Genomic DNA, 23,234 nt, shown 5'->3' on the forward strand with positions numbered 1-23,234 from the left:
TCAGCGAGCACAAGCAGCCTTGCTGGCTGTGAATTCTGTCCAATCTGGAAATGTTGCACTGTCGGCTACGGCGGCTGCTGTGGATGCTGGCATGGCTATATCAGGACAGAGCCCAGTCCTCAGGATAATTGTGGAAAACCTTTTCTACCCAGTTACTCTTGATGTCTTACAACAGGTACATGTCCATGGGTTGTGGTTGTGTAACTTTAATTTTTTGGTGATAAAGTTAAACAGTAATGTGGCGGTTACTAAAGTGAACACAAATTTTAAATGTAATACTGTGCAATATTCCAAAAATAATACTTGAAGACCATCCAGTGCAAATATTGAGTATCTTAAAAACAGTGCAAATGATGAATAAACATGATACATGTCTTCAATAATATAGTTCAATTGCTCCAGTGGCAATACAGTGAATAAGACCCCTTTCACACTGCTTTACAGGCACTACAATGCTAAAAATGGTGCCTGTAAAGCGCTGCTCCTTTCTCTCCAGTGTGAAAGCCCGAGTGCTTTCACAGTGGTGTGCTTGCAGGACGTTAAAAAAAAAAAAAACTCCTGCAAGCAGCATCTTTGGAGCAGTGTATACACCTGCCCATTGAAATCAGTGTGGCAGCACGGCTATACCGCCGGCATAGCGCTGCCCTACAGGTCAAGTCAAGCCTCTGTATAAATGAAACTCCTGGTTCCACAGTGATCAAATCCTTTGATCGATCAGAACACAATAGTCTAAGTTGAAGTAACATTAGAAAAATCTATACATAAAACTATTTTTCAGAAATAAAAAAAACTGATTGGCGTGTGTATGTATTCACCCCCTTTGTTATGAAGCCCATAAAAAGCTCTGGTGCAACCAATTACCTTCAGAAGTCACATAATTAGTGAAATGATGTCCACCTGTGTGCAATCTAAGTGTCACATGATCTGTCATTACTTATACACGCCTTTTTGAAAGGCCACAGAGGCTGCAACACCTAAGCAAGAGGCACCACTAACCAAACACTGCCATGAAGACCAAGGAACTCTCTAAACAAGGGACAATGTTGAGAAGTACAAGTCAGGGTTAGGTTATAAAAAAAAAAAAAAAAAAAAAATCCAAAGCTTTGATCCCTAGGAGCACCATCAAATCTATCATTCCCAAATGGGAAGAACATGGCACAACAGCAAACCTGCCAAGAGACGGCTGCACACCAAAACTCACGGACCTGGAAAGGAGGGCATTAATCAGAGGCAGCACAGAGACCTAAGGTAACCCTGGAGGAGCTGCAGAGTTCCACAGCAGTGGCTGAAGGATCTGTATATAGGACAGCAATAAGCTGTACGCTCCATAGAGTTGGGCTTTATGGCAGAGTGGCCAGAAGAAAGCCATTACTTTCAGCAAAAAACAAATGGCACATTTTTGAGTTTGCGAAAAGGCATGTGGGAGACTCCCAAAATGTATGGAGGAAGGTGCTCTGGTCTGAGACTAAAATTGAACTTTTTGACCATCAAAGAAAATGCTATGTCTGGTGCAAACCCATCACATCACCCAAAACACCATCCCCACAGTGAAACATGGTGGTGGCAGCATCATGCTGTGGGGTTGTTTTTCAGCAGTCGGAACTGGGAAACTGGTCAACTGGTCAGGGTTGAGGGAAAGATGGAAGGTGCTAAATGGATATTGAGCAAAACCTGTGCCACTGTGATTTGAGGCTAGGATGGAGGTTCACCTTCCAGCAGGATAATGACCCCAACATACTGCTAAAGCAACACTTGTGTGGTTTAAGGGAAACATGTAAATGTGTTGGCATGGAACCTTTCTGTTCAAGCGCAAATCATCGAACTTTAAGGAGCTGGAGCAGTTTTACAAGGAGGAATGGGCATAAATCCCAGTGATAAGATGTGGCAAGCTCATGGGGGGGGGGGGGGGGGGGGAAGCAACCTGGAGCTGTGATGGCCACAAAAGGTGGCTCTAAAAAGTATTGACTTTAGGGGGGTGAATAGTTATGCACATTGACTTTTTTTTTTTTTCTGTTTTGTCCTATTTAAAAAATCTTCAAAGTTGTGGGCATGTTCTGCAAATCCATGTTAATTGCAGGTTGAGGCAGCAAAGCATGAGAAAATGCCAAGGGGGGGTGAATACAGACACTGTACCAGCTTAAACTGAACATGCTTGCTGACTTTCTTTTATACTTTGGAAGCCCTGACTTCCTGGGACATCCAGAAAATGTAATTTCCCATCATGCTATGCTTTACCGCATCATAGAATAGGGCATGCTATGATGCAGTAAAACATAGGATGAATTGGATTTTCCTGCTGTCTTGCACAAAGCACTTATGAACTTTTGATTAGACACGTTCATTTATTCACACAATTGCACTTATTGAAGAAATTTATCACGTTTGTACTTTTGCACTGTATTGAAGATGTACTTGTGTCGTATTATACAGGATTTATATAGCGCAGACAGTTTATGCAGCGCTTGACATATATTTACACTGGATTGTCTCTGTAATTTTGGAATATTGCCCAGTATTTCTTGTGAAGGATTTATTACATTTATAATTTGTTCACTTTAGTAACTTGGGCTGCCACTATTTTAGGATTTAGTAAGCGCCTAATTGCTCTGTTAGCACTTTGTGGGAACACTTTTTTTATGTTGGCAGCTACTTAGTTTTTCATTTTATCTGGTTTGCGCATTAGTACTGGTGCTGTATCTAAAATACTTTTTGTTCACATGGACCTTGTAATCCCAATTGCTAAAATTTATAGCCTTTAATCACTTAAAGCAGAACTTTAGTTTTTTTTTTTTTTTTGTTTGTTTTTTTCGTCTTTCTATTAAATCTTCTGCCCTTTAACTTTGGATAGATTTTTTTTTTTTTGCCAGTAGATGCCTTATACAGCCCACTTCCTGTTTGGTAAAAAGCCTAGGCCTAGCCTTATGACTTGACATGACATGCACAGCTCTCTCGTGCGTTTGCAAGGAGGGGAGGAGTCAGAGGGCCAGTGAGAGCTGGAGGGGTGTGTCTGTGTAAATGGAGGAAGTGAACAGGTAGCTTCAGCTGCCCCCACAGTTAAAATGGATGCAACCAGACTCTGAGGAAGATTTCTGCAGCATATTTGGCAAGTACAGAATCACAATATAAAATAGCCACTGATCACTGTAAATGACACTGGCAGGGAAGGGGTTAAGTGTCCTAGGGAGGTGTTTCTAACTGTAGGGGGAAGGAGTGGACTGATGGAGTACAGAGTGATTGCTGTTCCTGATAACTAGGAACAGACTATCGCACTACTCCCGACAGGACAGGGATCTGTTTGCATTGGCAGATCCCTGTTCTGGCTCTGAGGAGCAATCGCAGGTGGCCGGACATTGCGGCCGCTGGACCCATGCATCAGCTCCCCTGCTGAGCAGCAAGTGCGCCCACAGTAACTTGTGCATGAAACTACTTATGGGTATGTCATTTCGCGCAATAGGGCTGTCCTGCCGCAATATATATGCAGTGGGTGGTCCTTGAGTGGTTAACTTGGTTAAGCTCTAGTTAGAGGGTTACTTTAACACTTGATTGTTTTTCATAGATCTTTTCCAAATTTGGGACAGTTCTGAAGATTATTACTTTTACAAAGAACAATCAGTTTCAGGCGCTTCTTCAGTATTCTGATCCCATGTGTGCCCAACATGCCAAACTGGTGAGTAGATGCATTTTTCTTTTTTTTTTTTTTTTTTTTTTTTTTTTTTCACCTACACATTCTTCTCATTTGCTAGCAGGTTTGTGTAGAGATGCCTAACAGTAGATTCTTCTTTTTAGGCTCTTGATGGACAGAATATTTATAATGCTTGCTGTACACTGCGTATTGACTTCTCCAAGCTCACCAGCCTCAACGTAAAGTACAATAATGACAAAAGTCGGGATTACACCCGTCCAGACCTTCCTTCTGGTGATGGACAGCCCTCTTTGGATCAAACCATTGCAGCCTTTGGTGAGAATCACAACAAACTTGAAATGTGGAACACTGGCTGTGCCCTATTTGTTACATCCTGTGTAAACTGGTGATCCACATTAACAATGCCCACACTTAGTCTGGTTCCTGAAAAATTGCTGCCCACTGAACTTGTTTGAAGTGTTGCATTTCTTCTAGTATAAAGTGAGTTATAGTACTCAAACTTGTGAGGCCAGCAAGCATCCAGTGATATTAAAGTACAGTAAAACCTTGGATTGCGAGCATAATTTGTTCCGGAAACCTGCTTGTAGTCCAAAGCACTTGTATATCAAAGTGAATTTCCCCATAAGAAATAATGGAAACGCCATGATTCGTTCCACAACCATTTCTTCAGAATTCCTTCAGTTTATAATCCATATAAAAAGATTGTAGCAATGTGGTGGGTTGTGTAACCATAAAATGTCCATTTACAAACGGCAGCCTCCACAGGTATTAGACGCAAAATCTGGCATGAGCTAGAGTATAAGGCCTCTTTCACACGGGGCAGATCAGTCATGATCCGCCCCGTGAACACACGCTGGCTCAGCGGGGATCGCTCCGCCGATCCCCGCTGAGCAGGAAGATGACAGGTGCATCGCTGCACGCTGTGCAGCGACGGACCTGTCAGAGCGCCGCTCTCCCCTATGGGGGGATCGGATGATGACGGTCCGTAGTGTCCGTCGTCATCCGATCCGATCCGAAAACGGAGGGAAAAGTAGGTTTTTCCTCCGTTACACTTTTCGGATCGGAGCGGGGTCGGATGTCAGCGGACATGTCACCGCTGACATCCGACGCTCCATAGGGATGACTGTATGTCCGTTTTTCATCCGAAAACGGATGGATGAAAAACGGACATACGGATCATCCGTGTGAAAGAGGCCTAAGAGGAGAGGTGCCTTTTAGGTGTAGCAATATGATTACCTTTAATGAAAGTACAACATTCAGAAACTCGCGTGGCTGATTAAAACAGGCGTATGCAGGCATCTGGGGTAAACCTTTCCATAGACCATTCTCCACACTGCCGGCTCTCACCGCTGTCAGTCTGCAATCGTGACCGGGAAGACTACCCTGCAGTAGAGCAATCTAAAAGCGAAGCTTGAAGAGCTCGTGGAAGGGATGGTGGCGGTGCGGATGGTCTATGTGGACAGTTTTACCCAGGATGCCTGTATACTTGAGCCACTTTCACACTAAGGTGTTTAGTGCTTAAAATGGTGCCTGAAAAGTGACTCAACTGTCTCTTCTGCAGCCCCAGTGTGAAAGCCAGAGTGCTTTCACACTATCACAATCAAACCATTGCAGCCAGAGTGCTTTCACACTGGGGCGGTGCGCTTGCAGGACAGGGAAAGTCCTGCAAGCAGCATCTTTGGGGTGGTTTGGTAGTGGTGTACACACAACTCCTAAACCAACCCTGCCATTGAAATCAATGGCCAGTGCTGTCAAAACGCTTCTGCAGTGGCCCTTTGCGGGTGCTTTTAACCCTTTTTCAGCCGCTAGCGGCCGAAAAGTGCCACTAAAACTAGCTACGCTTTACCATCAACACGGCCAGTGCCTCAGTGTGAAGGTGGCCTTAGATGTGCCTGTTTTAATCAACCATGTGAATCGCTAAATGTAACCATATTGCTACACTTGGAGGCACCTCTTCTCTTTTATACTCGGTTGTGACTTGACGCTATTTGTTTACCAATTCAAAATTTAATTTTGCTTGTCTTGCAAAACGCTTTCAAACCAAGTTACACTCAAACCAAGGTTTTACTGTAGTTTTAAAGGCTGATGGCTTTTTACCTTCATGCATTCTATGCATGAAGGTAAAAGACCTTCAGTGTGCAACTCCCCCCATATTGAAGCCTTATCTCCATCCCAGGGATCTCTCTAGCTCCTTATTGGCTGAGATGCAGGGGCCATTGGCTCCCCCTTATGTCAATCAGCGGAGTAGAAGGTCAGGGCTGAGTCATGGTGTCTTATGGACAGATGGGTTGGGAGTGGCTTTTGGATTTGAAGAGGCGGATCAGGGCTGCGCTGTGCAAATTCATTACAATGCTCAGGTAAGTATGGCATGCTTAAAATGTGGTGCAGCTGAATGTGTTCAGCCTGTAACTGGTAAAACGAAATCCTCTGTTCTTACTAATCCTACAGTAGCTTTTCCCCCCTTTCTTTCAGGCGCTCCAGGACTGATATCTGCAAATCCTTATGCAAGTGCTGGTTTTCCACCAGCTTTTGCAATCCAACAGGGTATGTTTAATTTTTTCTCCCATCCCTCCTATAATGTATATGTATGTACGTGAATTTGAGACCCTAAATTGGCTTTGATTTCTGTATGGAGTGGTTAGAATATTGCTGTTTGTGTTAGGGAGTTTGGACCTATGCTGACAGAATGAAGGGGAAATATTGTCTACATGGTCAGTGTGGGGAGTTAAAGCTTCCCTAATCAATTTCAAGTCAGAATTTAGACGTACGCACCCAGTAGTGTATTGAATGGCTGTTTTCTTTTCTTCTAGGTATCCATGGACTTACACCTCTTACACTTCCGTCTGCTGCCAGTAGACTTGGCATCCCAGGGTTGGCAATGCCTGGAAACGCTGTTCTGCTTATCAGCAACCTTAACCCAGAGGTTAGTGGCATTTTGTGGCTAAAATAAAATGGTTGCCACTGGAACACTTGTAAACCTGAAACATTGATCTAAAGTCATCAACTTTGACATCAAGCTTGGTTTAATACAATTTAGTAAGTGGAATGAAACCTAAACAATATTGCAGCTTACCAATTCTTGGATGTGGTGGCTGTATTCTCTTTTGGCAGGCTTTTTTTTTTTTTTTCCTTTTCATTTGATGAATCTATCAGCGAGTGTAATTTATAGATCTCCTTCAACCACTTCCTGCCTGGCCTATAACAATATCTTGGCTGGGAAGTGGTTCAGTTGTCCTGACAGGGCGTCATGACATCCAGCAGGATCGCACGGTGTCTGACACCGCATCTCTGATCATGGTAAAGCGCCTCTGATGGAGGCTCTTGGTCACAGCTAATCATGTGGTAAATTAGAGCAAGTGCCTCTAATTAGCTTTCCTCAGTTCGTGCTAACAGGGAGAACTGATCGGCGACTCTCCTGTCAGAGGGTGGAGTGCATTGATTATCAGCGCAGCACCATCAAATGCCAATCAGTGCCCATCTGAATCGCCAATTAGTAACACCGGTCAGTGCCCATCAATTCCAAATTGGTGCAGCCTCATCAGTGCAGGAGATATTAAAAAGACCCAGCTGTCCATCAAAAGTAGCATCTACAGGGATGCTTACATCACTGTCAGTCATTTCTGTAAAACGTTTAACCAAAAGGGAATTTTTTTGGATGTTTCTGCTGACCCAGGGTGGTTCAACTGTGCCCTCTATTCAGAGTGGAGCCACCCTACATAAGGAGGTGTTGCTGGATTGATCAACAAAATAAAACGCAGCTGTTACATGTTGGGATTGGTCAGCTGCAATGTTTTGGGGTTTAATCCCACTAACAATTAGTTGAAATCCAGTTGACTACTTTTGAAATGCCAAACTTGTTCTAATTTACAATTTGTAGCTTTACATTAAAATGTGTGCTGTAAAACTTTTTTTTTTTTTTTTTTGTGTTTGACCCAAATAGTTTTTTTACAAAACAAGATGTAAAATTACTTTTTCTTAAATTGAGGGATGGACTTAACTTCCCTCTTAGGGACTGAACTAACAGTACTCTTCCTGCTAATGACTTAGTTGCAGATCTCTTGATACATGTGCAGACAATATCCCAGAATTTTTTTTTTTATCATTTAGTTCAAATTGTGAGCCTGGATAATGCCCATTGTACAGGTGTTTTTAACTAGTTTTTGGTTTTCCCTTTAGTTGTAGGGCAGTGATCTCCAAACTACAGTCTGGGGGTCTGATGTGGCCTTTTTCTTGCCTTTATCTGGCTCTTAGAACACACTATCTTCCACTGATACAAGACACCATTCTGCTAACTGACATGGGGCACTGTTCTTCCCCCTAATACCAAATGTGGTAATGTTTAAGCCCACTGATGCCGGGAAAATTTCCACTCCCGCTGGCAACAGTCCGGCCCCCTAAAATCTGAAGGACCAAACTGGTTCTTTGGAAAGTTTGGTGACCCCTGTTATAAGGCATACCTTATCGGGGGCTTTTTGTGGTGGTACTAGCCCTGAAGTTGAACAAAATTACGACAAAAGCCCAGCTTGCATAAGACTTGTGTTCTGGAGTATTCCAGTGTGTATCTTATTGAGGGATTACCTGCTTTCAAAGGGCATCTCATTGACCACCTTAACTTGTGGATATTGTCTCATATGACCTTTTTGTTTCGTTTCATTGTATTACTTTTCCATCAAATTAAAACTTAGTAGCTGTCTTTAAACATTTTAATCTAGAAGACTTATTCTTATGTACCTGTTTCTTTATATATTTACTGACCTGTTTTTGCTACTTTTTTTCTTTTCCTCCCATCCCCTTCTTTTTTTATTTTTATTTACCTTGATCCGGAATTTCTTTGCCAACTGACTGCACGGCATCTTCTGCTTCCTGTTGTGCTTTGTGAAACAAAACATACTCTCCCTTCCAAAAAATCCCAAACACCCTGCTGTCCGGATCCAACCTATCCTTCAAATATTAACCACCTTGAATATCATCCGTCAACTGCTCCTACCACTCCTCCGGTGACACATTCCTCGTGGACCATTTCTGCAAGCTGTGCTCTCCCCTCGGCTCCTTTTCTCTACCCCTGTCCCTTCGCTGCCTTGCTCTGCTGTTCTCTAAAGAGAGTCACACCCCAATGCCTCTTTATTCTTTTCGGTATGTTTCGCACTTTATTACTATTCAATTTTTTTTTCTTTTTTTATGGGGTGGGTGCTGCATGCATTTTTTTGATGTGTTGGGTGGGTGAATGAAAAGTACAGTAAATTTATTTTTTTCCACAGTATGGTGAGATCTTTGTGTGGTGTAGCGGCTGCAAACCTCCTAAAGCCTTTATGTAGAACTGCACTTTACGTTTTTTCGAAGCAGTGGCATGCAGAGTTGGGTGATAGCTGTAGTTGCTTATCAAATCTTCCTACTAATGCGCTGTGGGTGGGGTAATTCTGTAAACTTTAAGATTGTGACCATCCATTGTACATTGTAAGATTGAACAGGCAGAGCTGTAAGGGAGAAATCCGACAAGAGCACGCCCCCCCCCCCATACTGCTTTGATTTTTGCATCAGCTGAATGTAGAGAGAACTAGGAAGCCCCCTCACTGTATCATATATTTTCTCCCTCAGTAGACATACAACATGGGGAAACTCTAGTCTGGCAGTGCAGCTAACATCTTAGACTGCTCATTTTGGTTTTTGCTAACGTTCTAACTTGGCATGCCATTAGCATACAATTTTTGAGTTTGTGCTCATGACAAATGTGCACTTAAGTTTTATGCATGGGTATTTTAACTTTTCAATTTTTTTTCCAAGGTGTGTATGGTGATGTACACAGAGTAAAAATTCTCTTTAACAAGAAAGAGAATGCACTTGTTCAGATGGCTGATGGGAACCAAGCTCAACTCGGTAAGATCTACTGACCTCTGATGGAAATGTGTATTTTGCAATACAAAGAATGGAGTATTTTCAGTTTGTAATTAAGCACCTAAGATTTGTCCAGTCTCATGGCTAACCCTAACAATTGTGGTGCAGTGCCAGTAAGCAAGTTAAAAAAAAATTTATTAATGGTATCAAGACTGAAATGTTACACATGTGGTAAAGGCCACTTTAATAGGCCATTTCATCTCTGGTATCAGTGTTTACTGTTGCTTGCATTCAGATTCAAATTAACCTGCCCTGCATACTCTGCTCTTCCTATGCTATTGCAGTCTGTGCTTTAATCTTGAAACTGCATAGTAATTAAAAGTAAAAATCAGGTATCATGCTTGTACATTCTTAGATTTGCTTTACTTTTTTTTTTTTTTTTTTTTTTTTTTTATAGCTATGAGCCATTTAAATGGACAAAGACTTCATGGGAAACCACTTCGCATCACTATGTCGAAGCACCAAACTGTTCAGTTACCTAGAGAGGGGCAGGAAGACCAGGGATTAACAAAAGATTTCACAAACTCTCCTCTCCACCGCTTTAAGAAGCCAGGCTCCAAGAACTTTCAAAATATCTTTCCGCCATCTGCCACGCTCCACCTCTCTAATATACCGTAAGCTTGTTTGTTGGTACTAGATTTGCAGCTGCCAGTTGGCCCATATCCCATTGGTGTGGCATGCTTACCTGTGCCCCTCATACCCATAGGGAAAGAATCAGGAAGGAACACTTTACTGATCTCTTCTGTGCAGGTTCCTGTAGGAGGATGATAACTTTTATTACCTGTCAAATGTAATGGTTAAGGAATCTGTACAGTACTAATGGGACCCCCTTGTGCAGTATAGAATACTTCCCTGCCTGGTTTTCCTCAACTTTAGTAAACAAATAGAAAATATTGTCTGATGCTTCCATTTGAATAAATGTGGGAAGTGCTCCACCTGGCATGTAAGCTTGTCATTTTTCAGCTTGTGTAGTATAGCATTGGTTTGGGGTTCCTGGAAACCTTTTAGCACTGAACTATTAACAGTGAAAATTTAACTTTGTGGCAGGACTGTTAGGTGTGGGGGTTTTTAAAAATTTTTTTTTTTTTTTTTATATAATGTATATTCTTCCTTGATCCCAGCAAGTTTACGTGTAGAAATTCTAACTAGCAAGACATAGTATGCTGGTGCTATTCTGCACAAGAAGCCTAGACCATGACCAAATACATAAAGCCCCCAAACGTTGTTAGAAATTGCAGAATGGTTTTCCATACAGTAAGCTTTTAATGCAGAGCATGAATAATGCTGATCACCAGGAGACAAATCCCTAGTCATGGGGGAGGGGGTTTGCATGCTACCAAATTTTGGTAAATTTGAAAGTTTAGTAGCTTATTTTTATGGTACCTTCAAAATGTTCTTTTGAGTAATTAAAATCTTTACTTTTGAAGGCCTGCTGTAAGCGAAGAGGATATAAAGCAGCTTTTCTCACAGAATGGATGCACCGTGAAAGGCTTTAAGTTCTTCCAGTAAGTGTGATTAAATTTTTCTCCACAAAAAAAAAAAAAAAAAAATCTTTTACTTGGGGCATTGTTTAAAGTCTTTTATTTTTTTTTCCTCCTTTAGGAAAGATCGGAAAATGGCTCTTATTCAAATGGGATCTGTTGAAGAGGCTATAGAATCTCTCATTGAACTTCACAACCATGATATGGGAGAGAGCCATCACCTGAGAGTTTCCTTCTCAAAGTCCACCATCTGATTTGGGGAGTAAAGAAAAGGACTACCAGCCTTTGTTATGTCTCTCAAGGGCTCACTTCCATCATTCCAGATATAAGCCACTTTACTTGCAGCGTTCAAGTGTCCTTGCATCCCAGATTTTTAACTTTTTTTTTTTTTAATGTTTTCAAGGCTTTCATTGTTAGTGATCTATATTGAGGGTATTCATTTGTGTGTATTTCCACAGTACCCTTAAATGAACTCTACTTATTACTGAGTTTTGGGCAGTTTTTTGTTAGGACCAAATGTTGACATGCAGGCCCTGGCTTTTTTTTTTTTTGTTTTTTTTGTTTTTTGTTTTTTTTGTTTTTACCTGGATTTGAAGGGCCAGCTGTAATTCTAGTTTGATTACTAGATTTATGTAATGACTGCAGTATGTTTTGCACATGTGACCAATGGGAACAGTTCCTATCAGCTGAACACTCTGCATATGTTTTGTGGTCCAACCTTGAGTCACAATGTGCTGACCAGCTATTGCTCTGTGCCTTACAATCTGAACTTTCTGATGTTCGCCCACTTTCAGGTTCTTGGATGTTTTATCCAAAGCTGAGCAAGTGTTCAAGTATTGTCTGGACTGTAAACCACAGCAATCCCTTATCTATACTAATTTACTGACCAAATTTTTCTGGGACCATGGCACCTTAACATTAGCTAATTCCTTGTATACTTTTTTTTTTTTTTTTTCTTTTGAGCCTGATTAAGATCAGGCGTTAGAAGTAGCAAGAAAGATACTTGCTTTATCCTTTAATTACACAGTTGTGTAGATTTTGATTTCAGTGTATTCATTTACCCCCACATGCCTTAATGTTCACAAGTAAAAGCAATGCTGTACAAGCTTCAAAATATTGAGGACCAAATGAAACTTGCATGTTCTTGCATACAGTCTTAATACTTGTCTGGCCTTCTGTTATGCCTTATTTGATGCTTTATCTGCATTAAACAAAACTTGCAGTTCGTAGCACTTAACCTTTGGTGTGTCAAAGCCTAAGTGATGCGCAAAGGGTTACCAGTAAAAGCTATAACTTTTTAAGGTTTGGCTTTCTATTAGCTACAGACCTTGAATTGATTGACATCACCTTAGCACAGTTTAGCTGCAAGTTTTCTAAAGTGCCTCTGGTTCATATACATGATTCACTGGGATGGAAATTGTTGGCTGTGAGATCTCCAAACTGACTTTTAAGAATCATTTGAGAACTCTCTAATGTGGACGTTTGCTCTGAAACTTGTGACAATCGCATCAAAACAAAAATTTAGTATATCTGGAATTTCTGAATTCCATATTTGCAGACTGACTTCAGCACACTCTGCCTATGAGTTGTTAAAGGCTGAAATTCCTTGTGTACTGTCTTTAGTGCCTTCATTGTTGTCCCTCAGGTGCCTGGTTTTATATTGCTTTACTATTAAAGCACTGCATATTAAATGTCTGTCCTTTTTTAGTCTAACATCTGTTCCTGTGCCTTATCACTTGGCATTACAGAACATTTGCAGTTGCTGTGGGCGATGTGATTGTATGATAAAGCAAAATTTGAAAGGGTCACAAATCCAGCTTGGGTTGTAAAAGGCTCATTAAAAATAGGTCTTGACAAATTTAAGGCTATAAAAAGCCTTAAAGTAAAATGGCCAGAATGAGCTTTAAGATCAATGGATATGTAATTTTAGGCAATTGTTTGGAAAAATCATGTTTTGCTGCTGGTGTCCTACATGGAAATCTATTTGAATTACTACAGGTCCGCAACCAGTTAAGATATACAATGTATGCTGAAGCTGCATTTCTTGTAATAACCTAGCAAGGATTCTGAAAAACCTCCCAGTATATATGGCTCATTTCACCCTGTGTATACATTTAATGTACATATCTAGCTTTTTCAATATCTACTCAAGTGCAAATCTGTAATACAATGTTCCTTTTTTATTTAGTGGTAAATTGTATATTTTGATAATGTTTCAGACAGATTTCAGTATTGCAGGGTGCTGAGATGACCAGTTATGAAAAACCCATTACTTCTAATCAAATGTTTGTATGAAAGGCAAATTAAAAACTATTTTATAAGAAACCTTTATACTTTTCAGTAGGTGTTCAATTCAGTTGTAGTTATCTGTTATGGGCTCATAATAAACACCTTTTATTCTTAACTCCTGTTAATTTCTGATCTTTTGTGACTTCTTCTTCAATTCATGCTTTTGTGTAACTTTTACATCTTTAGAGCTGCACGATTCTGGCCAAAATGAGAATCACTATTTTTTGCTTAGAATAAAAAAATCATGCTTCTCGGGACATAATTTTTCACAAAAGGCTAACTTTACTTTTTTTTATTTTTTTTTTGCATTTGAAAGACTGCTGCGCAAATAGTGACAAAATATTGCAACAACCACCATTTTATTCTCTAGGGTCTCTACAAAAAATATATACTTATATTTTAACTTTAAACCTACATATGTCAGAAAAGGGTTTAGTGTTTAAGTGGTAAAAATTTCTTCTTTTACTCACATCCATTCCATTGACAAATTGTTACAATGTTTATACTTAAGATGCACTGCTAAAGAATGTTGTTATTCTTGGCAGACTGGCAGGTTTTTTTCTTCCTTTCTTTTGATGGCTGTGGCTTCAGAAGAGCAGAGAATTATTTGAATAGACAAAATCGTGAAACCCTTGTGTCAAGATTGCAACGGGGGGGGATTGCGATGACTATTGACTAGTAACCGTGCAGCTCTACTTTATGGTGAGCACTCATCTCTCAACTAGTGTATACTCAGTCTGTTTTCTCCTCCATAGTTTATATATTTGCTAAGCCAATTAATGACTTTACTACTGGCTTGGGAATACCTTGTTTGGCAGAGTCACTGCCAGCTCTTGTTTTTACCATCCTTTTGGGGGGGGGGGGGGGGGTGTCTGAACTTAATTTCTCTTTTTGATGTAGAGCACAGATGTCTGGAGGTATTGCTTATTCAGTAGTTTGTGCTGAGTGCCAGGTGTTCTGGCTTTGGGTGCTTGCATGGCATCTGCCACACTATGCATTAGAATTTTTTCCTGTTTATGCCATAATCCACTGTACCATAAATTGGAGTAAAGTTTTCCAGTAGGATTTAATGGAAGCTTAGCAGTGGAACAGGTATTAAAACTGAGACCTAAAACTTTTTTTTTTTTTCTCTCTGTACAATCCACTTAGATGTACACAAGTCCCTCTTCTCTGTTCTGTGATCTCCCTATTGCTGCAAAACTGAGGCTAGCCATGAGTGGGAATGGGTAAATCTCCCTGCAGATTTCTCACTTTGGCAGGGTTCAGTCACCTAATGGTAGCTGCATATAACCCATGTTTAAACACTAAAGATCTTGTGTCCTGTAATGTATCTTTGACCCAATACAGCCACTTTGGTGTTGTGGGCCCAGCTATATTTAAGGGACCTTCAAATTTTTATTTTTTTTTGCACAGAGTGCACCTTGGGATTAGTGGGCATCATTAAAGGTTAACCAGTAGCCAGCTGCCGTCATACTGCGGCAGGTTGGCTCTCTTGGGCAAATAGCAGATTAGCTTCAGGACTGATCAGTCTTCAGGCCAATCTTTTCTGGCCTGGACCTGGTGATCGGTTCTGGCGAATGAGACCTCTGCCTGTGTAATGTAAACACAGGCAGAGGAAGCGATGTCACCTTCCCTCATAAAATTCTTTTCAGCTCCAGAGGACATCCAAACATTAGTTGCACTGACACAGTACACTTGTTGGGCCCCCGTTAACCCCCTTCACTCCCTGTCACTAAGTGATTTTCAGATTTTCCACTGCACTGATGTCACTTGTGGGCAGTTAGTAATAGGTCTAGGGTATCCCCGTTTAACACCTTAATCACCCCCAGTTAACCCTTTTTACCCTGTCAGTGTCACTAATCTAGCATACAGATCTCTATTCTGATTGCTGTATTAGTGTCACAGGTGATGCTAGTTTCACCATTGGTCTTTTATAGTGTTAAGGTACCACCATATTACTGAATAAAGGTTTTAACCCCTTGATTGCCCCCAGTAACACTTTGACCCCATCACCAGTGTTCACTGTATTGGTGTCACGGGTCACACTGGTTAGTTGTGTTTGTGTGTTGTGTTTTTGTTTTTTGTTTTTTTTTGTTTTTTTTTTTCTTTTAGCATTAGGGCACCCACCATATACTACCTAATAAAAGTTTAACCCCATGATCACCTGGCAGGTGACATCAGTTAGGTTTTAGCATCAGCGTCAATCCCAGGCAATGTCAGATTAGTGCCAGTAGCGTTAACACCCACACACCATACACTTCCCTTACTAGTAGTGTCTGAACAGATCAATATCTTTGATTAGCGTCCCCAGTAGTTTAGTGTTCCCAAAAACACGCTGTTGGCAGGATCACCCCAGACACCTGCTAGCACTGCCCAGCCCACCCTAGTGCAGTATCAATCGATCACTGTTGCTTACAAAACACAACTGCAGCGTTCAGTCACGCCTGTTCCCTGTGAACGCTAACTTTTTTGGTAGCGATTTGAAGCGGGCTCTGACAATTGGGTTTGGTTTATTTGCCTGTGAGTCACACTAGTTGTATCTATAAATTTAGAGGCCAAAATGTCCAAACAGAGGTACTCTAGTACAGTGTTTTTTCAACCATTGTTCAGTCAAGGCACCCTTTGTGCCGAATTTTAATCTTGAGGCACCACATTATAAAATGTAAGAAATTATACTAGTTTTACATAACACAGCAACATCCACACATGTAGGAGACCCAACATTAGAGGTGATTTATTCTTCCAAAGAAAATACACCTTTGCACACTTGTAAGGACTAGTATTCCAATGTTTCTCTTCTCCTTCAGTTTCCCTCTCACTCAAGTAATGTGACCCCAGTGCTAATGGAAAGGTGCAGGGGAGCGCAAACAAGGATGCAGTGTAGGCGACCAACTTCCTCCATATCAACAGATGAAATTATTGGTTGTTACAAAGCCAGCAGCTGGAAGGTTGCAATTGTGCATAATGAAAACCTGAGGCTTGGTCTAACTAAAAGGCTGGCTTGTATACAATTTTTGGGCAATTTTATATGCATTTTGCCAAGGCACCCCTGAAGATATCGGAAGGCACCCCAGGGTTCCTGGGCCCGCTGGTTGAAAAAGGCTGCTCTAGTAAATAGGCCTACATGTTGCTGAGCATGACAGATGAGAGCGAAGGGGAAGCAGCCTCACTGTCTGATTCAGGCTTAGTATACAAACCAGAGCGCAACGTCACACTGACAGATAGCTGGGACCACTACTCCGTCGTCCGAGCTAAGGCCAGGCGTAGTAGACCCCATTCTGTTGCTGAGGTGCAACAACTGAGGGGCTCTCATACGCCGCAGTACTAGTGCTGCTCATCCTGGTGAGCTGGCAAGCACCAGTGGCCTAGTATACCATGGTCATAGACAAACCAGTACTGCAGTAACACTTGATGACGTGGAGAGTCCCATAAATGCAGTTCAAGCTGGTGCAATTGGTTAGCACAAGTAATATCCCACAGACACCAAGACACAGGCCCATAGTGCCCTTCCCCCTGCAATTTCCAATCCTAATTGGGAGCCTACCACTTCTGCAGTGCCTGTGACCACCCCCCTTCACTGGCCAAGTCAGAATTCAGGTCAAAACAGTTTGATTTTATGTCGTGTTTATTTTTTTATTGGTTTTTCACGGAAGATCTTTACAGATCTATTGTGAACCAAAGCAATTTGTATGCTGGTCAATTAATTGCAGCTAATCCCCAGTTGACCCTTGCCAGAGATAGGAATCCTAAGACCTGTCTGGGCCTATCCCTCATGGGCATTACTAAAGTGAATTGTGATCATATTGGTTCACTGACCCAATTCATCATATGCCCGTGTTCTTTGCTTCCAGGGCTAGATGCAAGCAGATCTTGCGGTTTATGCACTTCAACGACAACTGTCATCCTTGGGGTGACCCTGGATTTGATCGGCCCCTCGTAAATCACTTCAGCCAACAGTTCGCAGCCTTGTTTATTCCTGATAAAGTTTGGCACCTTTCAGCGGGAGGGGGGTGCAGATACCTGTATAATACAAGTATTTGTACCCACTTCTGGGCATAGACTCACGCAGGGGGTCTACGCCACTTCCCGCCCCCCCGCTGTCTGCTGGGAGATGCACAGGTCCCAGAGACAGCAGGGACCATTCGGATTGCACAGTGCGACTCACGCATGCGCAGTAGGGAACCAGGAAGTGAAGCTGCGAGGCTTCACTTCCTGATTCCCTTACCGCAGATGGCGGCAGCACCCAAAGACTGAGGGACGGTTTGGCCTCGGGTGCCGAAATCGCGGGTGCCCTGGGCAGGCAAGTGTCCGTATTTTAAGTCAGCATTTGTAGCTGCTGACTTAAAGCGAAGGTCCGCCAATTTTTTTTTTTTTTTTTTTTTTTTTTTTTTTTTTTCTTCTATCTAGCTGCTTGCCTTTCAAACAGTATCTCCCCAGCAAGCATGCCAGATATGAGGCCAAGTTGTATAATCTGATGGGACAACAGGCTATACATAGTTTTAGTTTACAAGGGGAAAGATGGTCATATGGAGCCCCCCCCCCACCTGCCCAGACTAAATGGGGTGCACTGGCAAGATTGTTTTGAGACTTGGTGTCACCCATATTTGGAAAGGGGTACTACGTGGACAACTGCACATCGTGACACTTTTTAGTCACTTTTTTGATCGTGGAATTGGCACATGTGGCACCATGCGATCTAACTGCCAGGGCTTCCCCCAACCTCTTGTAGAGGTCCAACCTTGGACAGGGAGATTTAGTAATTTGCTTGCAGTAAAGGGATAATCAAAATGTTTTTGTTCTGTCCTCCCTTCACGCAGGTACGACAGTTGAAATTCCAACGCCGACTGGTGTTGTGAAGGCCCTCTGTGTCCACTAATACCTCCTTTTAATATGGGAGGGGTTCAACGACCAGTTGATGGTGTTGTACTTGCCCTTAGAGCCAGACGCTGTTACCAAAGTGTCTGTATACCTATGTGCTCTGCAAAACGTCACAACTAATTGGATCCTTCCTAAAATTCCAGGAAGAGATTGCCACAGCCCTTCTGTTTCCAGACTCTGCTGTGCCCCAACTTCCCAATGCAAATGCAGTGAGCTGGTTGCATGAGGCATTTTTTGTATGTCTTCCCTGGTACCCCCAACAATGAACACCTCAAAGATGTCTGTAGGAAACGTGGATACAGGCGTGACACCCGCTTTTATTGTCCCTCCTGTCATGACCAACCTGATCTCTGCATCGAATGTTTGTTGTTACCATTAGTGTAGGGTACAGCATTGCAGTCCTAGGGCACACTTTCACAGGGTCTCCAAAGATGCCATCGCATTTTTAGAGACCTGAACCTGGAACCTTTACAGTTGGTTACAAAAAGTGTACTTTTTTTTATATATATATACCAAAACGAGTTTTTTTTTTTTTTTTTTTTTTTTTTTTTTTTTTTTCTCAGTTCTGCTTTTACTGTATTTTATACTTAACTGCAATGTTTTATTGTTAGAGATGCAGCAAGAGCTGCCCCCTTGGACTTGCCGGCAAGTCCAAAACAAACTGGGCAAGTAGTCCATGGTTAAGTGCCAGTATTTGTTCAAAATACGCCTAACCTGTGCTGTGTTGAGTAAGTAATGATTCTAGTTGTGTTGTCACCTACAGGAGGGCTGTCATTTCCACCCCAAGCATATGTAAATTGTAGGACTCCTGGCATAGCATACCTACTTGCCTTTGAATGTGGGTGCTACTATGTTGGAAAGATTATAAATTAATTTTGGAAACTAATATGCCAACATTTGTCCATTATATGCAAATGAGACCCTGATGTACCCATTGGTCACCATATGGCATCGGTTCACCCAGAATCCATCCCCCAAGTTATACTTTCTGGCACTTGATTGCATACATTTCAACTCCAGAGGTGGTAATTTTTATAAACGTCTCCTCCAATGCGTGTTAAGATGGGTATTTAATTTACAGGACACTTCACCGCCTGGCCTAAATGAGGCATTCAACTTTAAATCTATTCTTCCAGGCTTTGTCTCGGGGCTGTGAATTAAATTTATAGCTCCCTTTTTCAAAGTCATATACACTATGTTCAGTGACATCTTAATTTCTCTGCTCTGCGCTATATTCTTTATACTATGGTTCCATAGACCTAGCTATGCGGGTGCCTTTCTGATATTGTGGGGATATCAGTGACCCCATAATCTTTGAATATTGTGATGTATCTCTCTTAGTACAGCTTTTTAACTACATGTATGTAATATGGATTGTTTACCATGTAGACATGATTTACAATAGGATATTCACTTCTTATGCTTTTCCCTTTTTTTTTTTTTTTTTTTTTTTTTAAAATGGTGCTCACACAGCTGGCATGTTTCAGTTCAAACATGGCTGCTGTGATGTCTGCACTTTCACCAGCATAGTGAAAGGTAATGTACTTTTGAACACGGGCAACTCTGGGCAATATATACCCATGTTTGCTGTCACAGCACACTGGCTGTGTCTGTGTACTAATCTTAACACTAATTCGTTTTTCTCTGGCCTTTTAGACATTACTTTGTTGCTGGTGCAGCCATCCAGGGTGTTTTCTTGTGTATGTGAATCAGGCGAGTCTGGGGTTGCATGCCTGTTCACCTATGCTGTCCTTGCGGACTCTCAGCCAACATGGATCCCCTGTAATTTTTTATTTTCTCATGCGCTCTTGGTGGACCCTTTATGCAAGTACACTTTTTTTTGTTTTTATATTTTTTTTTTTTTTTTTTTGGCCTAATACTATATAGCTCTTATGTACTTTAGTGCAAACACTCATTAACTTTTCTTATGTTTCATATAAAGATGGTCACCCAAATGTAAACCTACCCTGATGAAGGAAAATGCATACCAATAAATTCCCGAAACATGTTGGATTACATGCTATAAATCTTCACGGACTGACCTCAGCTTGACTTTGGCAGTACCTGGATTATCCGCCTTGGGTTTGATATATAAATTTATGTATTGGTTCATTGGTATACTTTGTATATTTTAATGTTTTAGGTTCACAAATTTTATTGTGTACTCGAAAGTGGCACTTTGTTGCCTTTTACTTACTGTTACTCCCATTTCTACCTTAAAAGTCCAAGGGGGCAGCGCTTGCTGCATATCTCTTCTCTGTTCGGGATGTTAGCAGTCCCACCCATTCAATTCTCAAACTGTTTTTCTAATATGTTACTATGTTTTTGCTTTGCAGGTATGCAATTATTTTATACTTTGTTTTATTGTTAACCATTATTTTCTTTGCAGATGGGCCATTCATCTGCAGCACTGATTTATTTATCTTGAAAGCAACAGTGTTTGCTCTCATGATGCATAAATCAGCGACTCCAGCGCTGTAGGAGGTGATTTCACCACCACAAGTAAAGTGCATGTATGCCCATCATTAGAAGTGGGTGGATACAGGGTGGCAATCTATGGTGGGCATACCCACCAATCAAACTTCTCTTTTTTTTTTTTTTTTTTTTTTTTTTTTTTTCAACCTGTGGGCTGAACGAAAAGAGAATGTTACAATATATGCCCAACAAGGACCAGCAACATACGTATGTTGATGGACTTTGAGTGGTTATACCAAAATGATGCCTGCAGGTTTGGGTATCGTCTTGGTTTCATTCCTTTCAGCCAGCGGTCGGCTTTCATGTAAAGGCAATCCTAGCGGCTACTTAGGCAATGATTCTCCCCTCCCCCAATCCCCTGCAGTCTTCCATGGTTTTCTCAGGCTCTCCTGTCCCACCAGGGAATCTGAGAATGTAGTTGGTGGTTCCACCAGCTGACCATAGAGCTAATATGAGACCAGAACAGCTCCAATCATCTCTATGGCCTAAAACCGGAAGCTACGAGCATTTCATGACTTCGGTTTTGCCGGATATAAACGGCGCCGTTTGGAAAAATCTTATCACACTGATCTTGGTGTGGTCAGATGCTTTGAGGGTATAGAGCTAGAGCCTCAGCCTTGGTTCACACAGGGACGACTTGTCAGGCGACCTAGTCGCCTCCCGTTCTGTGCTATGGAACCGTTCTAAGGGGAGCGACGCAAGTCGCTCCGACTTAGAAAAAGGTTCCTGTACGACTTCGGGGGCGACTTGCATAGACTTCCTTACAGAAGTCGTTTTGCAAGTCGCCCGGGCAATCGTGTGCAGGTCGCCTCGGTGAGGCGACCTGCAAGTCGTGCCACCTCTGGTGTGAACCGAGGCTCATAGACACCATTTTTTTTCAAGAGTACCTGTCACTACCTATTGCTATCATAGGGGATATTTTACCCCTGCCCTCCCAACCCCCCCCCCCCCCCCGTGCTCACGTGCAAAGGCAAGCTTTCTGCCATATGTAAACCGCAATTGCACCATGCATGTGAGGTATCGCTGCGACCGTCAGATGGAGGGCAGTAATTTTGGCTGTTGACATCTGTAAATCTAAAGTGGTAACCTGTAAAGGCTTTAAAAATGTAGGTAGTTTGTCGCCACTGCATGGTTGTGCACAATTTTAAAGCATGTTTTGTTTGCCATCTATGTACTTGGCATAAGATCATCTCTTTACCAAACATTTGGGCACTATAGTGTTTTGGTGCATTAAAATGCCAGTGTTTTTTTCGAAATTGCATTTGCAAATGAAAATTTGAAAAGTGTCAGGGCTTTGGCTTCAAGCTTCTAATGTGCATAAAATGCCACGACTGTTGAACCCCCCCCCCCCCCATGACCCCATTTTGGAAACTAGACACCCCAAGCTATGTGCTGAGAGGCATGACTTCTTGTAATTTTTTAACTTGCCACAAGTTTCGGGAAATTTAACAACTTTTTTATTTTTTTTGCACAAAGTTGTTACTAAATGATATATTGCTCAAACATGCTATGGGTATATGTGGAATTGCACCCCAAAATATATACTACTGCTTCTTCTGAGTATGCTGATACCTCATGTGTGAGACTTTTTTGGAGCCTAGCTGTGTACAGGACCCCGAAAACCAATCACTGCCTTCAGGATTTCTAAGGGTGTAAAATAGTGATTTTATTAACTAATCAGATTCGGAGGTCCTGAAATGTCCAGATGGAACAAAATCCCCTCAAATGACCCCATTTTGGAAAGTAGACACCCTAAGGTATTTGCTAAGAGGCATGGTGAGTATTTTGCAGCTCTCATTTTGTTTTGAAAACGAAGAAGAAAAGATTTATTTATTTTTTTTCACAATTTTCATAACTTTGTGACAAAGCGAGATCTGCAAACTACTTTACATGCTTCTCGGCAAATAGCTTGGGGTGTCTACTTTCCAAAATTGGGTCATTTGGGGGGGGGGGGGTTTGTACTGTCCTTCCATTATAGCACCAAAGAAATTAGATGGGACTTCAATGAGGTTCTAGACAGAAGTTTGGACCGCTTTCCGGTGAGAACCTTTTCAGAGTATGCCGCTAAGAGCCGTTTGAGTCAGTTTTTGGACGAAGTGGGGTTGGTGGACTTGCGGCAGGTGAAGAACCCGGGGGTGCTACAATATTCTTGTAGATCAGCATCATACTCAGCCCTCTCGAGGATAGACATGGCCCTGGGGAACGATAGGACACTTCAGTTAACAGGCAAGATTATGTACGGGCCAAGAGGTGTTTCGGACCACTCTCCTATAGTAGTTACACTGAAGATAGGGGTATATCACCTCCGGAAGGAATGGAGAATAAGCCCGCACCGGTTTGAGGTAATCAGGAAGGAGAATGGAATTCTCCCTGCACTGAGGAAGTTCGTAGGTTTCAACCAGGGAACAGTGACATCTGTTGTGCTATGGGATGCTTGCAAAGCCTTCCTTAGGGGGGTCCTAATACAGCAGATGGCGAAATTTAATAAAGAAGATAGGCGGGAGGAAGAGCACTCACTAAGGGAAGCAATGGAGGCTGAAAACAATTTTATTAGAGACCCAATCCCTGAAAAGGAA

At 41.9% G+C, this 23,234-nt stretch overlaps 1 protein-coding gene across 1 annotated transcript in view; it reads left to right on the top strand.

Annotated features, from left to right (window-relative positions):
- PTBP1 (polypyrimidine tract binding protein 1) overlaps nucleotides 1–13,420 on the top strand; it is a 42,156-nt gene extending 28,736 nt beyond the window's left edge. Inside the window, exons 6-15 of the mRNA XM_073594050.1 lie at nucleotides 5–175; nucleotides 3,557–3,667; nucleotides 3,787–3,958; nucleotides 6,116–6,187; nucleotides 6,454–6,566; nucleotides 8,743–8,776; nucleotides 9,425–9,517; nucleotides 9,933–10,149; nucleotides 10,963–11,040; nucleotides 11,138–13,420. Of these exons, the coding sequence (XP_073450151.1) occupies nucleotides 5–175; nucleotides 3,557–3,667; nucleotides 3,787–3,958; nucleotides 6,116–6,187; nucleotides 6,454–6,566; nucleotides 8,743–8,776; nucleotides 9,425–9,517; nucleotides 9,933–10,149; nucleotides 10,963–11,040; nucleotides 11,138–11,270 (1,194 nt within the window). The 3' untranslated portion in view covers nucleotides 11,271–13,420. The remainder of the gene's footprint in view (nucleotides 1–4; nucleotides 176–3,556; nucleotides 3,668–3,786; nucleotides 3,959–6,115; nucleotides 6,188–6,453; nucleotides 6,567–8,742; nucleotides 8,777–9,424; nucleotides 9,518–9,932; nucleotides 10,150–10,962; nucleotides 11,041–11,137) is intronic.
- The last annotated feature ends 9,814 nt before the right edge of the window (nucleotides 13,421–23,234 follow it).

Source organism: Aquarana catesbeiana, linkage group LG01 (genome assembly GCF_042186555.1).
Source record: "Aquarana catesbeiana isolate 2022-GZ linkage group LG01, ASM4218655v1, whole genome shotgun sequence".
NCBI lineage: Eukaryota > Metazoa > Chordata > Amphibia > Anura > Ranidae > Aquarana > Aquarana catesbeiana.